Raw genomic sequence first — 16,945 nt, 5'->3', positions numbered from 1 at the left:
CAACCAGAGACGGCATTTGCAACTAACTCATGGAGCTTTTAAACTACGGCTGATAACATCCAGAGAAAGAGGCTCTTCCTGTGTCTTTAAGTGGTAAAACTGCCACCATGTTATCACTGTAAACTGCATGTGTCGTGTGATGCTGGCTTGCTTTCCATGCATGCAGGGAGCATGTGCACCACACTGAGCCCCCATTGTATATGTATGAAATGGAAAATTTCAGTGGAAAAAACAAATGCTGGTAGTGTGCCACGGAGAGCAAAATACTCCTTGATCCTGTAAAACATCTCATGTAGGGGAATATATAAAGAAAACAAGTGATGTAAAATACAAAGGTTGTCAGTCAGACTGTTTTCTGTCACCTCAGATTCATTTAAAGCCATCAATGCACACACACACACACACACACACACACACACACGTACATATCATATGACCTTAAGCCATCTAGCATGAATGCTACGACTCTCTGCCCGGCCTACAGGAAGTCATTCACCCTTTTTTTTCCTTTTTTTGCAAATCCTACTCAGGTGATGTGCAGCGTCTTGCATCATCAAAAACCTGAGTATCTCCATTTCATTTGGGCTTGTAGCTTGTCGCTGTAGCATCAATAATTAAGCTGCGTGGCTCACCAAAAAAGAAAACAGTCAGTCAGTCAGTCAGTAGCATTCAGCTAAGAAGCTACAGCACTGTTCACTGTCCCTGCCTCATAGCCCATCCACAGCAGTCGGTGCCTGCATTAGCTCCACCCATACAGCGTGTGCTTCATCTTGCACTGTAACAGGCACATATGTGCAGTCAAAGAGAGGCTGTGTGTTTTAGAAAAGCGGTAATCTAAGAATAGAAGAGCCTTAATGTGAAATCAGTGGAGCGTGGGATTTCAGGTCTTTGCTGACATCTGGTGTCAGCAGAGAAAAAAAAGAGCAAAGCAAAGCTCCACTGCTGCTCTCTGTCTTTTTAAAAAACGCTGCCCTCCTTTGGACCAGATCAGCACTAACAGCCAGGTTTTTCTTTTTTTTTTTACTGCTCTGTTAATTCCTATTGATTTCTGTCCCCACACCCTTTTACATCAGATATAGGAAGAAGATCATAGAATCACATATTGTTTTGTTGTGTGGCAGGATTTTAAAGCTTTAGCTCAACGAAATCCAGTCCAGTTTCATTGAGAAAAATAAGTGTGGAGTTTTCACTGTACTCTTTATTTGTTTTAAAAAATGTTATATATGTCAAAAAGTAAGTAATAATTATAATATCCTCTGGTACATTGTCATGCTAACAAACTCTCCAGGATGGTGAAGTCAGTACCCATCCTACTCTCCCTCGGATTGGCTCGTACTCGTTGCCTTTTGTTGGTGAGGTTAATGCATTAAGGGGAGGAGATTGGCCAATCAGAGGCTGAGTAAGGCGGGTCATGACTTCACCATCCTGGAATATAAATTAATAATTGTGTACAGTAAGCATGAAAGTGGAGCAGCAGAATGATTCTGTGACTCTCTGTTCTGGGGCTGCTCAATAATAATATATTCCCACAATGAAGTGAACTTGATCATCCACGATACTGATGTTTAAACTCCCACACACCCTGCACACACACACCCTGCAGCTGCAGCCTGGATACTTTTATCCCCGGAAATAAATGCTGTATTAAGTTACTGCTAATGAAAACCGAACATTTCCTGCTGCCACAGCTTCACATTAAAAGCATTTAACTGACGAAACACAGGTTGACATCTAGTAAACCACAAAAACAGCCATTTTCTAAATGTTTTGGCATCAGATCAGTTTGAAACATGACAGATAAAGATGGAACAAGCCGTGTTCAGTAATTGTTACCTCTTTAATATTGATCAAAATAGTCTTGATTATCATTTTGGCCATAATCATGCATCCCTACTTTGTTTTCTGTTGGTCAACGGCACAAATTAGCATGTCAAAGTCGGCTGAAATGTAACTAATCACAACATAACTGAACAGTTGAAACAGGGAAACAAGATGGGAACTTACAAAACTATATTTTTAATTTCACCGAGTACTTTAAGTCATACTTTAAAATCCTCTTTCTGTCCCTTCCCCCTTTTTTGTCTCCTATCAGCTCAGCCTCCAGGACTGCTGGCTGCACAAGGCCAATGGTGGTATGGTACTGCTCACCTTCTTTATGTGCCGCATCGCCCTCTTCCCCTACATGTACTGGGTGTACGGCCACCACTACGGCATCCCGCTCTACAGCGTGCCCTTCCACCTGCCGCTGTCCACCAACCTGGGCAACTTGTGCATCCTGGCGCCGCAGGTGTACTGGTTCGTCCTGCTTTGCCGAAAGGGCTACCGCCTGTACCGGCGTGGTCGTATGCCGGACTCGTCTCCTGCGGCCGCTGTCACTGACAATTCTAAGGATGATTGATATCCAGTTCACGATTGCTCGCTCAAGCCGCACACTCAGCTACTAACGCAACTACTTCTGCAAAGGCACTAGATTGACTTAACACATTTCAAACCCCACCATTGTACTGTAGTACACCAGGACTGCCTGCTCTTCTCCCACAACTCCTGGGCATTCTCCGTACACTTTAACTCCTCTGTTACAAATCTGCTGCCTAAGTGGACCTCTCCACCGATCCAATTCTACTACTGAAGTTTGATGATTTTTTTTGGGTTGTTGTTGTTGTTTTTTCTTCTTTTCTTGTTTTGTTTTTTTTTTTGGATTGGGCTCTCGCCTGGATCTTGTTGAAGTGCTTCACGGCGCCTGTTAACATTTACTACACTGAAGAAAAGATCATGTTTGCTTCTTCGCGAGTGAAACGCAGGAGTAAAAGCAACCAGAAGCCGAAGAAGAGCCTCCGTGGAGAGACATTATCTTATCTCTTACTCCTACTGTGTTTACAGCCTCTGCTGATTTGGAAGGTCTGTTACGACAGGTTGTATTTATTTTTATGGTTTTGCTGTAATGTGCCGGATAGTTGCGCTTTCCCTTCCCATCCATTCACTAATCACACTGATAAAGGAGGATTAGGAATAGTGGTGGGTGGGATGCAAATCCAGGCGGTATTAGCAGGAATAACTGTGAGGAATACGTGTCACCTCATCCACATTTGAGAGCTAAAAACATTTAGCTAAAACCCTGTTAATGTGATAGGTTCTGACTTTCCCCCCGTTCATTTTGTTTGTAGCATGCCCCATCAGTTCGCAAATCTGCAGCGACGATCCCTCGTTCCTGTCCGTGACATCCAGTGTAACACTTTAACGGCGCTGGATCGTTTGTTTCCAGAAGCCACTCCCCCCCCCCCATTCCCCACCGTTTGCTTATAGTGTATCACCAGGAATTAACGCTGCACTCACGTTCTTGGAGAAACTGGCAATATCCTCCAATGCCGGGAGTTCGAGAACCAACGAAGGGAATTACCTCAATTGTGGGAACCATTTCTTCATCTTTCATTAAAAAATAAATAAATTAAAATCATGAAATGCATGGCATTAAACATTCTCGCTTGATACTGCAAAGTTTGTTCGAGACCTCAAATGAGTCACCTTAAGAAAAACTCAGACTGCTCTCGATGTCTGAATAATAATACAAAGCCATCGCAGGAATGAGACGTGGCCCCTCTCTTACGAAATATATTGTGCATTTGAATTAACTTAGTGCGAGGACAGGCGAAGTTCAGCTTTTACAGAGCAGAGTTATGTTTTCTTGCCTCTGACAGATTTCATCTTTTGAACCCACGATCTCTGTTATAGATGATAATGGAGCGGAGCTGATGTAGGGAGGCAGGGGGTTGATGTGAAGGGGGGGATGGGATGGGATGGGGAGGGGACACGGTGATGCCTAAAGGTGGGGACGAACTCAGGGCCAAGGTCAGAGCAATAACTGAAAACAGAGGAGTGAAAATATTTCTTGAGCAACCAGCCACAAAAACATCGAGGAGTGACGATTCCTGAAACAGAGCTACAACGTAAGAGATTACATCCAGTAACTGTTCGGTTTCCCCCCCGAGGCTCCGGAGATTTATATGCACTTGTGTATCCGCTGTTGCATTGAGCACTTCACAGAGGGCTGTATATACTTCAAGTTTTTAGAGATTTACATCATGTTTTAGTTGCATCACAAAAAATAATAATAATAATAGTAATTTTAAAACGTATATCTAGACACCGAAAGTAGATCGAAAGAGGACCTCTTTTTTTGTTATCATGCAAAGCAATTATTATTATTTTGTTGGATTCACAGTTTCATAAAGAGCATTTATGAGAGAAAAATCAATGCTTCTCTTTTGATCTTGAGAGTATTATTTCTTCATATCAAAGAATAAATAGAGAATATTATTGTCCGGGTTAGTTTCATACACAGTCTAGACCCTGGGGTTAATTTAACTCCCTTTTGGTCATTCAAGCTTTATAATAAACACTAAATATGCGTTAATGGCCTTTTTTTTTTTTTTTTTTTTTTATTGTCCTGCAAATTCAAACTATGCAAAAGAGGCTGCTGGTGCATGCGTATAACACTAATGTAAAGTCATATCCAATTGATTCACGCCTCAGTATGTTTTTTTTTTGTTTTTTTTTTCCAAATATTTTGGGACCATACATTTATTTCCACTGTGCATTTCTACTGGGACTCCACACCACGAATACATCGTCTCCTGTTCAATCGCAGTTGAGCTGGAAGTTGAATTTTTTTTGTTGTTTTTGTTTGGATCTTCCTCACCGGTGTTTTGATTCATTAAAATTCACATAATACTGAAAAAACTAAATCATAAGTGACACTTTTTGCAGCGTTTTACAAGTTTACAACTGCAGCTCAGACTGAGAGGACGCTGACTTTAATAGGGCTGACACTGTTTTCAAATGTTTTAACGCAGCTAATACAAGAATCTGTATTTAAGTCCCGCTCCTTTTTGCTCTGCGCTCCAATAGCAAGCCTCCCTCCTATTTAGATATTAGCTATGTTGAACAAAAAGATTGGTTAAGCGACTTGTATTCATTAATGCAAGTAGAGAAAAAGCCGATACCCGACCAAATAAGGCTGTGGTTTACTGATGAGATTAAAGTGACATTAATTTACTGTGGATTTTTTTAATCTGGCAAATCATTACGGATTAAATATTCAGGTTTTCAAATTTCTAATAAAAACATGAAACAGCCCCGATTTGAAGGAAGTCCCAAAAAAAAAAAGAAGATTCAACTTTCGAGCATCAAGCCTGCTGAAAAAAGACCAGCGGTTGTTGCTGTTGCATTGTGGGTTCTGTAGTGCCACTGTTTCCGGTGTGTCCACGTCTGGTTGTGGAACAGCAGTGCAGGGGGGAGGGGAAAAAAAGGGGGATGAGTCGTCTTGTCGGTAGACGGGCGGTTTGCTGACGAGCAGCGGGAGGATGAGGCGGTGTGGGGGGGGGCGGAGAGAGAGAGAGAGAGAGAGAGAGCTGCTGAATGATGGGGCTGTTTGTCTGGTTTGGCTGCAGCCCAGCAGAGTGCAGACCTCTTTTGTCCACTGCTGACCAGGCCACTCTGCCTGGAAACATACCAGCCTCTTTGTTCTCCCCCACTCACCCTCAGCCTCTTACAATCCACTTGTCTCTAAGCTGGGATAAATGAAAACAGTGGTTACCTTCGACCTCCCCCTCCCCCCCCACCAAAAGATTTTATTTTCATCCATTTTTAAAAAGTCTCCTCTCTCACGTTGGTCGACCAGTTTTTTATTTTTTCTATTTAAAAAGCTGCAGGTCATTCCTTTTGTAGTGTGTCACCCTGCTTCTTATCGCCTCCCTTTGCAGCCTCCATCCCTCCCCGTCATTTTCCTCTCGTGTGTTTCCGTTTAAAACCCGACCTCTCGAGGTCTCTCTCGGCCGATGAGCTCTGCGGTGATCAGAAAGTTGCTGAGAGCGTTTGTTTCTTCTTTGCGGAGCAGAGCGAGTCCTTCCCTCCCTTCCTTTCCCTCTCTGCTGCCATCTGTCGTCAGGATTATCTGCTCGTCCACTCAGCAGTTTACAGGCAGGACCAGTTGGGATTAGCAGGGCCGGGGCGGGCATTTCCTATTGAAACTGTGCATGTCTCCTATGTAGTCTGCTGCCTTCAGATACATATGTCAGTTTTCAGCCACCATGACCTCACCCTCCACTAAATACACTGAAAAGAAAACTGACATATGGTGTCGTTTTAATGCTTTTTTTTTCACATTAGATTGATAGAAAAAGCCTCTTTATACCGCGATGATAAAACCTTTTTTTTTTGTTGAGGTGTAGTAGCATTGAAAACACTAAAGACAAGCCAGTTGTGGCATTTGTTTGCTTCGCAGAAAAATGACCCCATCTTGACTTTTTTGCTAGAATCGCTTCTTAGATGTTTCAGAAAAGTCACTTTAAATAAAAAAAAAAAACTCCCTTTTTCGCCCAGGACTCTTTGTCGCGGGGAGACGGACAAGTTCTGTAAAATGTCTGTCACATTTCGTGAGTCGTAGCAGCCGTTTAGATGAAGGAAATTTAAGATTTAAGGAGTCTCTTGGCTTTAGCTTTTTGAAAATCATGGAATAAAATATAGAAAACGACATTCCACCGTAGATTTACTCATCAAAAAAAAAAAAAGCTCCATATTTTCTTTCTTTTTTTGATTGCAACAGCTCTGTATTTTCCTTGTGTCCCTCTTGTAATTTAAGAAAGGATAACTATATATTTGTAAGAGTGTGTGACTGTGTCCAGAATTCAAATGTACACCCATATCAACTTTGACGGCTCGCCGACGGCCGGTTTTTAAATAAAAAAAAGACCCAAACAATCCGATGGATTGGTCTGACGTGACGGTAGCCGAGCGCCTGCTACGCTGACCTGACTACAGTGTTTACTTCTTGCAAGTTTCATAGCCAAGGGGAAGACAAGCCACATTATATCCATCGCTAGCTGTCTGGATCGCTGCCTCATGCAGTCACGTTTGCACATAAACAACATCGGATCCACAAAAACAAAACAAAAAAAACCCGAGAGAGAGTCCCGAGTTAGGAAGAAAGGTTGAAGGCACGCAGAGTTCACATATCTGTACAGGTATCCAGATTCTTAACGTAGAAAAGTCTTAAGCTCATCCTCTTTGCTCAGGGTTTGATGAAGTTTGATGAAGTTGTTCACATATGTGTGTGTGTGTGTGTGTGTGTGTGGAGAGGTTTATTGTAAGATGATGAAACTGTGAGACTGATTCTGAATATGATCACATCTAGAGTGGTTTTTTTCTTTTTTCTATATGATGTTTTCTTTTTTCTTTATCTTCTATTTATGCTTTCTGACATGGCTTGTGATAGTTTAACTTTTTAAGGGTTGGTAAACCAAAGACTGTCTGGCGCTCACAGTTAATCACAGTAACCGATATATGAAGAGAGATCCGTTTTGATTTTCAGTATTTTAGACATGTAGATCCTGATTTAACCAAAAAAAAAACAAAAAAAACAAAAAAACTCCAATCATATTCCTCTTTTTCTTTCGTTGGGTCCCAGAGAGCGACCGACTCGTTGGGTTTGTGATGGGGTGTTTTTCTTTCTGAGGATGTGGTGGAAAAGAAATGCAGATTTACCAGCTGTTTACCGGAATTATAAACCTCTCACTAAACCCGTAACACAAACACGTTCATGTTAAAATAGCTTTGTATTCCTTGTACTTGTATGTAAGGGTAGAATTTAACTGTGTGACTCCTGTTGAATGGGAACACGGACACCAAAATGAACACGATTAGCTCTCTGGAGCTCATGCTCACACTTTTATCAACACATACTAACACATAGGGTTATATGTTTAGTGGTTGCAGACACTTAATATCAAACACACGTATCCACGAGTCCACGTGAACACTTTATATCACACACTAGGCCCCATGCTCACACAATAGCAAGGGCCTCACTATTGTTTCTGGAAACCAGTGACATCCTTCAGGGCTACTTTTGTTCTGGGTGTCTGCTACTCTGAGCATCTGCTGGTAGGAAGTTTAGACCGCTCTGCGGCGTCTTGAGACAGATGGGAGACCGTCTGCGACAGAAAACATTTTAGGAACAGAGAAGGGAATTATAAACGAGGCAGGACTCTCTGTTTTATCACATTTCAGTCTACAAATTATGTGCGAGGAATCAGAAATCATCTGCTGTGGCTGTAAATAGCACAACAACCGAGGAGGATGGAAGAAAACGTGGCATATTTTGGTGTCAGTGTTCCCATCGTTCGATATGCTAACAGTATGAAGGTAATGCATAAAAGGTCGTACACACGTTTCTGGACTTTCTGTTGATTGTTGAGATGTGAATGGGGGAAAAACTTGCATGTGGGATCTCTTTTCTTATCCTCCCATGATTTTGTTTGTATGATTTTGCTGCTTTGTATTCACACATTTATTCAGGGTTGGTCCCTCTGTCCTGGGAGGGGGGGGGTGTATCTACAGCCGCCTTCACGTTCATGTTGGACACGAATAAGAGCTGGTGGACGGAGAGTAATCGTGACGTGCTGCGATCAGACTGCACAATATCAGCCCGACAGCGGCCCGGGAGTAAAAATAACCTTCTTTTTTTTTTTTTACTGTGTAGTGCCGAAGCAGGAGGACAAAACAACCTTGTCTCACCTAGTTTGACAACTTTCACCGACCGCAGGGACTGAATTTGGATGATTTTGTGGGTGAAGTCAGTCCCTGGCAACTCCTGAACCATCACACGTGTACAGCGAGCTATCATTAGCCAGGGGGTCCGTACTGGTTCCCAACCTGGGAGTCACAAGAACTTAAAAAAGGCTTCTATCTCAGCATTTCTGTGAGGAAAAACTAAATGAAATTGTTGCTTTTTAAAGTTTAAGATCTAAACTTTGAAGACCTGAACTCAAGCGATCCTCACTCTCTGATTAACAGCCTCGTCCTGCGGTTAGAAAAGTTGAATAATAAGAAGAAAACACAGATAAAAGAGGCTTATTAAGTGTGTATGATTGTTAAAAATGAAGAAAATACATAATATAGATGGATAATTGTATAAAAAGTTGCTAAAAATATCAGTAAATAATCTCAAAATTCATCCAAATCTCTCATTTTGTTGCTCTACTGTGTTTTTGTTATGCATTGAATATATCATGAAATGTTCCCTTGAAGGAAAAAGGTTGGGAGCCGCTGCTGTAGCCATGTTTAATAAATCTCAAAATGCATAAATATTGTGTAGTCTGATCTCAGGATTAGCATCAACAACAGCAGAAAACACACACAAACACACATTCAATCCGCTGTAACGTGTAAATCTGCTGCTGTCGTTGCTCGGTTTCCTCTGACGCGACGTGAACGCGGCGTCAGGCTGACGAACTGCACAAAAAGTCACTTTGAAACGTACAGATTTCGGATTTTTAAGCGCTAAAAACAACAACGATGACTATTTGCTGGGACTGATTTTGATCTGTGGACAGTGAACCAAATTTGGTCTCCAGTGCCTTTTGTGAAAGAGCTAACGTTGGCGGGCAGTGTTTTACAGGTTGTGGCTGTATTCATCGTGTTTATCGTCGTCGTCGTGTCCTCCAGGAGAATTAACTGCGTCATTTTTTGTGTTCGCAAGTCATCAAGAAAGTCTCATCGTTCTGTTTTTTAACTGGTTGAAGCTATTCGAAACAACCTGCTATGCATTTACTGCTAGAAAGAGAATAAAAGTTGGATTTGATTCTGTTGAAATTAAGGCCTTTACATTCATATTTTGTAGTGTTTTAATTTACAAATCATCAAGCGAATCCGCTCATGTTGTTTCTCTAAAATACATCATTTTGAAGGTTGGATCCCTTTAAAGAGTCGATAATTTGTTTGCTGTGTTTTTGTTTTGTTTTGTTGTTTTAGACCTTTTTCATCTGTCGGTTTTTTGGTGGATGTTTCTGTTCTCGATCACTCACCGCTCCACCGTTTGGGTGTGTAACTGACTTTAAATGCAGCAACCTTTCACAACCTTTTAACACTTCCTGCCCCCTCCACTCTCCTTTACATTATTTTTGATAGCATTCTAATTTTTCATACATATTCTATCAGATTTGATGCATTTGTCCTTCTTTTTTTTTGTAGCGTGACCCCTTTTTTTGAGGAAATTTTTCCTATCTTGAGAAGAGACTGGACTGTTTTACGAAATAGCTTAATAAAAAAATAAAGTATTGATACTATAAGAGGAGTTATGTACTGTAGCTGCAACTTGTGAATTCAAAGCACCCCTTTAAAATTCAATAAATTTGATTTGATAGACTGTTTTGAACAAGTCTCTGTTTTTCTTTTGGTTTTTGTTTTGTTTTTCCTTGTCTTGTTATGTGTCTGCACGCCATCGACATCCATCGGAAGGCAGTTTTCACTAGGTTTTTATTTTAAAGCCCCTGAAAACTTTGCTTCAAATCCAAAGTATTTCCTCTGTAACATTAAATCTTCATGTTTCCACTTTCATTCAGCCTCACATTGTGTTCATATTGGCCGGTTTTCTTGTTTTGTTTTGCAGCAGCGAGTTATTCCGTTCGGTTTTGTTAGAAACAGTCGAATTAAAGAGGCTGTAGTCGATGTTTTTATATGCAACAACAGTGTGACAGAGGTCGCTCATGGTGATTAACCTCGGAGAATTATAACCCCAATCTGCAGCTCTGCTCTTTATGCTGCCCTCCAGAGGCAAACTGCAGTAACTACACTAACAAAAGGGGTTTTTAAATTAATTCTAGGTTGTTATGTGCTTATTAAATATGTATTCTTGAAGTAGTTTCCATGGTTTAAAATAAGTACCAATTCCTTAAACTATGACCCCAAAAGTAAAACTACAGCACTCTCTTAACATATATAAAGGTAGTACAAACACAGTAACTACTGTCTGAAGTAGTAAGTATATAGATTTATTATATATAAATATAGATATAAGTCTTATTACATTAAATCTTATTGTTTCATGTGTAAAAGTTGAAATTGATGAGTAAATAAATATTATTTTGTGAGGTTTAACCTGTTTTATTTAGCATAATAACACCTCATCCTGTCTGGTTATTGCCAGCTCAGTAATATCCAAACTATTGGTGAAGAGTTCCTTTGTTTTAATTCCCCACATTGTCCTGAAATTGTCTCGAATACGGTTATTTACAGACGCCGAAGCTGCACTTACTGCGGTTTTTGTTTGGATTTTATGTTTCCTAACATTTATACATCATTTTCTCTCTTAAGATAGAGCAAGACTGAACTTGTGATTATGAAAATGTGTTATAAGGTTAAAAAAAACCTGTAACAGTAATACCAAAATATTGATAACAACCATTAGAGATATCAGATAATGCCATTCCATAAATATTTAGGTATTAAAAGGGGTTATAACCTATAGTAGTTCTTCATTCGAACCCAGTGCTGTCTCCCAAATCACTCCCTATTTACTATACAGTGTGTGCAATAACATAATAATGAAAACACGCTCTACCTTCTGCTAAATAAAATGCAATATCCCACATTTTATAGATGCAAAAATTACAGTCGTGCAGCTTTAAAATGGTCAGCGTTGACACAAAATGATGGTGAACTATTGGGAGTCTGTTATATAAGGAACAAGGTTTAAAGCAGTTATAATATAGACGATGTGTGCGGTGTTACAAGGTGTCAGATGAGGCATAATATAAATCCAGATGGCAGCCACGAAGGAAGAAAGAAGACCACTGTCATCGTCCGTGTCTGCTTTAAATAAAATGATCTCCATTTTAGTCTCGCATTCTTTGAGTTTCCTGGGTTTTTATTCGGCCTGTACGGTGTCTGTGTGAGGTCACGGTGCCGTTTTAGGTCGTCTGTCAGCTGTAATGTGAAGTCATGGCCACCGGGAGGCGCTGCTGGCTCGAGCTGCTGGACTGAAGACCATCTTGTGAAGGTAATCTAGACACTAATTAGAAAATATAAATAGACTCATAAAGCTTAACTGTGCTGGTAGAATAAACCAGATCATGAGGTTTTAAAAATGACTTTCAGAGCTCCACATTTCTTTAAATCTTCATTCTGTATTCTATCTTTCTTATTTAAAGTCATATACTCTCAACAAATGCAGCAATTTCTGTGCTGTTTTACAGGAATCTTATAAAAACAGAGGTAGATTTTCCAAAGGTAAAACACAGTTGTAGCTTATAACTGTTGCAAATACCAGAGGTTCATTGTTTTGTTAATAGTCTCAAGTCAAGACAGCCAAGTCCAGAGTCTTAATCAAGTCATGAAGCGCTCTTCAACCAATGTAATGTCATTTTAACAATAGAATTAACTAAACAAAATGATCTTTGGTATCATTTTTTCCAACTGGCGCTCAGTAACTTAACATATTTGTGGCAGATTTTAAATACTTGCTACCTTTCCACCCCAAACCCAAAGATTAAAAAGTATGTTATTTAAAGTTCAAAGGCTCAAATCCAAGGCTCCAAAACTTCCTGTTTCTTGGCGAGAGACGCAAGAGAAAAGATTCAGTTACAATATGAATATACATTTTTCGTATAAATATTACTTCTCGCCAAATTAAAATGATTTTGTTTTCATCTAAATGCCATAGTAAAAGTCTAAAAACCCAGTTTACGACAAAAGATGTAGAACAATCAACACACATGGACACATGATATCTCTCCAATTACACTGTGTGTTACTTTTACACTACACAGAACATATTGAATCATCATTATGATAAAGGGTCACTGAAGCTGTGTCAGTCACATATTATGACCCTAAAATGGGAACTGATTATAGCAAACAGGAACTTCAATCAGGAACAAGTTCCTGATTTATAGTCGTCTTAAGAAAAATAAAAGTGGAAACCTGACAGCTCAAACTTACTGTGAGAAGAAACGCTTTCCTGTGTGAAAGTGAGCAGAGCAGCTGAACGTGACACAAAATAATAGTCTACCTTCAATCAGTCACGTATTTTTAAGCTTTTAAAGACTTCACAGATTCAACCGTCTCAGTCTGCAGGAGAATCGACTTCAGTCACAGAAAAGACGGCTCCTTTTTCAGTGTGAGTGTTGAGTATATTTATAATACCTGTTCAACTGCAGAATGTCAGAATTTATATGATGTATGTGTTTTACCTGAGGTTAGTCACATTATAAGAGAATTATGCATGTTATCATTGTCCAGAGTTGATCAGTCACTCCAGACATGTGGAATGTGTTATTCTTTCAAACAAACTTGTTCTTTGTCTAAACAGCAAGAGTATTTAGTAGAAATCAAATGTGAACCTATCAGGACGTCACTCATTGGTTTGCGGAGTCCCGTTTTTATGCCTTGAGTTCAGCATTACGGTCGGGCTTTTGCAGTCAGTAGAGATGATGTACTGCAAGATGAGCTGCTCTCATTGGCTGCTCTTGGTTTCGACTTATCTGTAGCATGAAACAATGGCGGCTAGCCTGGTCACATACGTTCCCGTATTCCAGATAAACAGTACATTTAAATATGTTTGTGAAAAGATTTGAGGAGAGAAATAGTCAACACTGACTAGTTTGACAGTTTGATCTGAGTTTGGTGCGTTGAGCTGGACGGACTCACTGTCCCTAAATGGGACCATAATTTACTAAATAAACATCATGCTGTATGGAAGAAGACTGAAATTATTGATTGAGGCCACAAACTAATTTGGAAACTGTTTACTGAGCTCATAAATCAACTTCTCCATAAGACTCAATACTATCAGAGCTGCCCCCTACTGGTTGTTAATTCGATTCACAGACCCAAAAGCTCGGTCCACTATATATACTGTAATGGTAGAAATACAGACAGACAGGAAACTGTCCTGCAGGTTAACAATATTCTCTGATTTTACCAGGGAGACAAAATGACAAAGAAGGTCCTCTTGAGCACTCTGGACAACCTCGGAGAAGATGAATTTAAGCGCTTCAAGTGGTTCCTGAAGGGTAAACAACATAAAGACTCAACTATCCCATGGAGCAAGCTGGAGAATGCCAGGACGTTGGACACACTCGATCTGATGGTCCAGACCTACACACTTCCTGGAGCTGTGAAGGTGACGAAGAAGGTTTTAAAGAAGATCAACAGGAACGATCTACTGCAGAGTTTGGAAGCAAAAGGTCAGTGACAGGAAGAGAGGAACAAGAACAACATGATGTCGTAGCAGTCTGTCACTTTGACTTGTGCTTGTTTTGTCCTAAAGCTTTCTTTTTTTTAAAATCATGCAGATTACATTACACTTACTCTTTAATGCTTTGATATTGTTTAAGCTTAGCAGCACCAGAAAGGTCCTGCTACAATAGTTACCAGAAGTTCAGGTTTCCATGGTGGTATAAACAACAATAAGTTGGTGCTTAAAAATGTCTATAATTGAATATTAAGGTTATTTAGAGGGACATTACACACAACAAATAGCCTCAGTGGACACGAGAGATGAGACAAGGTCATGCTGAGTTCTTTAGTATGTGTATGACATCTGCGTATTTAGATTTGAAAGAGTTTTGAGTCTGAGAGGGACACATGTAAATTGTGATGCAGATGGTATCAATCAAATGAAAACATTATTTCTCTCTGTTTCAGTGGATGACGATGATGAAGACGCTGCCTCTGAAGGTACATTTGCATCATTATAGCCAAAAAATAGAGATGTGCATCCCTCCTATCTCATCTAGATACATGGACTACGATTCAGGGACAATGCATTTTTGATATGAAATAATTTTAATTTTGATGCGATAAGATTCAGTCTGATACAGTTCTTAACATTTGTTTAATGTAGACATTTATTTTCCATTCCACATTAAACATTCAACAGGCATACGCAAATATATTAGCAATCACAATTCCTGGACTGACAGTGGCCAGTTGGAAAACTTTTCTTTTTGGGTTTTCCATTGTGGGTAATAACTGTTACCAGGTTTGGTTTTTTTTGGTATCACGCCGGTCTGATACTTAAAGATAACATGAAAACACCGCAGACCAGATTAGTCAAACAGAATCATCAAATTGCATAACACAGGACATCCTGCACAAACCTGGCATTCCTAACCCTTAGATGCATAAGTAGGTCAAAAATGACCCGGTTGAGGTCATTTTCTTGCAGCTATTCCACAAAAAAAATGTTATTGATATCATGCCATTAAAATTTTTTACTTACCATTTATAAATTTTTCGAAATTGTAGCTTTCATAAGTGGGTCAAAAATTAATTCACGTTCATTTCCTATGGGATTTCATGGGAACCTTTGATTCTTATCAACTGTGACTGTCAGGAATATATATTTTGTGGACTATATCATAAGTGTCACCCCTTAAGAAGATTATTAGATTAGGATATATGTAAGTATTATCTTTATTATTTTACCTCAAATGTTTGTGCGTGTCATTCATGACTACTGTGTGAAAGAGTATGTGTTTCTTACCATCTATCATCAAATTTGCCTATTTTATAGTTTGTGAAACTATCTAGGTAACCAAGCTGGCTAACATTACTGTGTGTGTGTGTGTGTGTGTGTGTGTGTGTGTGTGTGTGTGTGTGGCGTGCGCGCATTTATTTATCTAGCTACATATTGATCAAAAGGTTTGCTTGTCATTCAAAACATTCTCTTCCTTTTATGTTTTCTCATCCAAGCTGTTATGGCTGCAGTTGAAATGTTCTTGGAAATGCTGGATGAAGTGGAGGATGATGAGTATTAGGAGGATGAAGAATCTGAAATCTGACAAGAATCTGAAATATCACACACACACACACAAAATGGATATTGACATTGTTCTATTGCTGTTGTGTAATTTTGCAATATTGATTCTTTTCCAGTTTTCTAAATGTTTTCAAAATATTTTCAAAATGTTAATGTTGAAAAAGTGAAAAATAAAAATATTTCATACATGTTATCATTCTTGTGTGGACCCAAACATAATACAAATTAAAGCTGCAAGCAGCGTTGGGTGGGACCTCGCCATCAACTCACATCGGGGCCTGCGCGGTGGTCTCCCGCTGCAGCTGCAGCCACGCCACGCCGCGCCCACGCCCCACGCCGCACGCCGACGCCATCGCCACGCGTTCAAACGTGCAAAGCTTCCAAATAACAGCCACAAGTTGCCACTAGCAGATTTCCAGTAGGTGGCGCTATCACTATCTGAATATTTAAGGTGTTGGGGGGGGGGTTTTTATAAAAAATATTTTTTTTTTTATATTGTAATTTTTAAATTAAATTTTGGGGGGGGTTTGTGGGGGGGGGGGGGGGGTGTGTGCTTTTTGAGGGAATGTCGTAAATAGCACAACTTTTAATCATGAATGTCTTTAGATGGCTGTGTCCAAATCTGAATTTGTTCCGATCAATTTCCTAGGAGGATTTTGTTCAAATATGCGTTTGTTTGGGAGGAAAAAGAAAAAGAAGAATTGCTTCAATTACAATAGGGCCTTCACACTTTCAGTGCTCGGCCCTAATAATTTGACCTCCTCTTCATCAGCCTCTTTAACAGGATGAAACTACAGTGAAAATCCACCATTGCAGGTGACTGATGAGGATTTAAAGTTTATGTTGTTGGTTTATACATTCATCCATTTATATACTATATATCAGTTTTTTCTGGGATCGCCAACATGAAATCAGAAGGAAAAAGTGTTTCAGTGCTGGAAAATACGTATTTTAAAGTGTAAGGTGAAGAAAATTCAAGTTTCTGTAACTTAAAGGTAAATTAAAAGATTAATTTGTCAATCCAGTCAATACATAAGTACAGAAATACAGAAAGTGTGAGATTTAGTTCGGTGAAAAATAGATATTTCTGTATCCTATTACTAATTAAAATGTGACGTGCTTAATTTTCTTAATCTGAGGTTTTAAGAGCATTAGATTTATTAGGTAACACATTATTTGGATACAGATTATTTCTGTTTTACTTCAATGTGTGGATATTTAAACAGATTAATAGAGTAAGTGTGAAAATTCATTAACTTTACCATAACAAGATGGGTTTTTTTGTGTTTAAAACATAAACAAACTTTGATGAATCTCAACTAATAAACTGTTAAAATGCTACTAATA

At 39.5% G+C, this 16,945-nt stretch overlaps 2 protein-coding genes across 2 annotated transcripts in view; both read left to right on the top strand.

Moving 5' to 3' along the window:
• LOC127364313 (TLC domain-containing protein 3A) overlaps positions 1–10,201 on the top strand; it is a 33,006-nt gene extending 22,805 nt beyond the window's left edge. Inside the window, exon 5 of the mRNA XM_051401738.1 lies at positions 2,093–10,201. Within this exon, the coding sequence (XP_051257698.1) occupies positions 2,093–2,398 (306 nt within the window). The 3' untranslated portion in view covers positions 2,399–10,201. The remainder of the gene's footprint in view (positions 1–2,092) is intronic.
• Positions 10,202–12,765: 2,564 nt separating this feature from the next.
• Positions 12,766–15,791, top strand: LOC127364318 (NACHT, LRR and PYD domains-containing protein 6-like). Its single transcript, XM_051401745.1, has 4 exons — positions 12,766–12,952; positions 13,760–14,021; positions 14,482–14,514; positions 15,532–15,791. The coding sequence occupies exons 2-4, from the start codon at positions 13,769–13,771 to the stop codon at positions 15,594–15,596; spliced, it is 351 nt and encodes a 116-aa protein (XP_051257705.1). The 5' UTR covers positions 12,766–12,952; positions 13,760–13,768; the 3' UTR covers positions 15,597–15,791.
• Positions 15,792–16,945: the final 1,154 nt, after the last annotated feature.

The sequence above is a fragment of the Dicentrarchus labrax genome, unplaced genomic scaffold, assembly GCF_905237075.1.
Source record: "Dicentrarchus labrax unplaced genomic scaffold, dlabrax2021, whole genome shotgun sequence".
Taxonomy (NCBI): Eukaryota; Metazoa; Chordata; class Actinopteri; family Moronidae; genus Dicentrarchus; species Dicentrarchus labrax.
Note: the sequence above shows the minus strand (reverse complement) of the source record. Positions and strands in the feature narration are given on the sequence as shown.

What these genes read in the sequence shown, in the direction of transcription:
- LOC127364318 (XM_051401745.1), top strand. Translation starts at nt 13,769, where the DNA reads ATGACAAAGAAGGTCCTCTTGAGCACTCTGGACAACCTCGGAGAAGAT. An exon ending in GCAGAGTTTGGAAGCAAAAG is followed by an intron (nt 14,022 to 14,481) that starts GTCAGTGACAGG and finishes TCTCTGTTTCAG; the next exon opens with TGGATGACGATGATGAAGAC. An exon ending in TGAAGACGCTGCCTCTGAAG is followed by an intron (nt 14,515 to 15,531) that starts GTACATTTGCAT and finishes TTCTCATCCAAG; the next exon opens with CTGTTATGGCTGCAGTTGAA.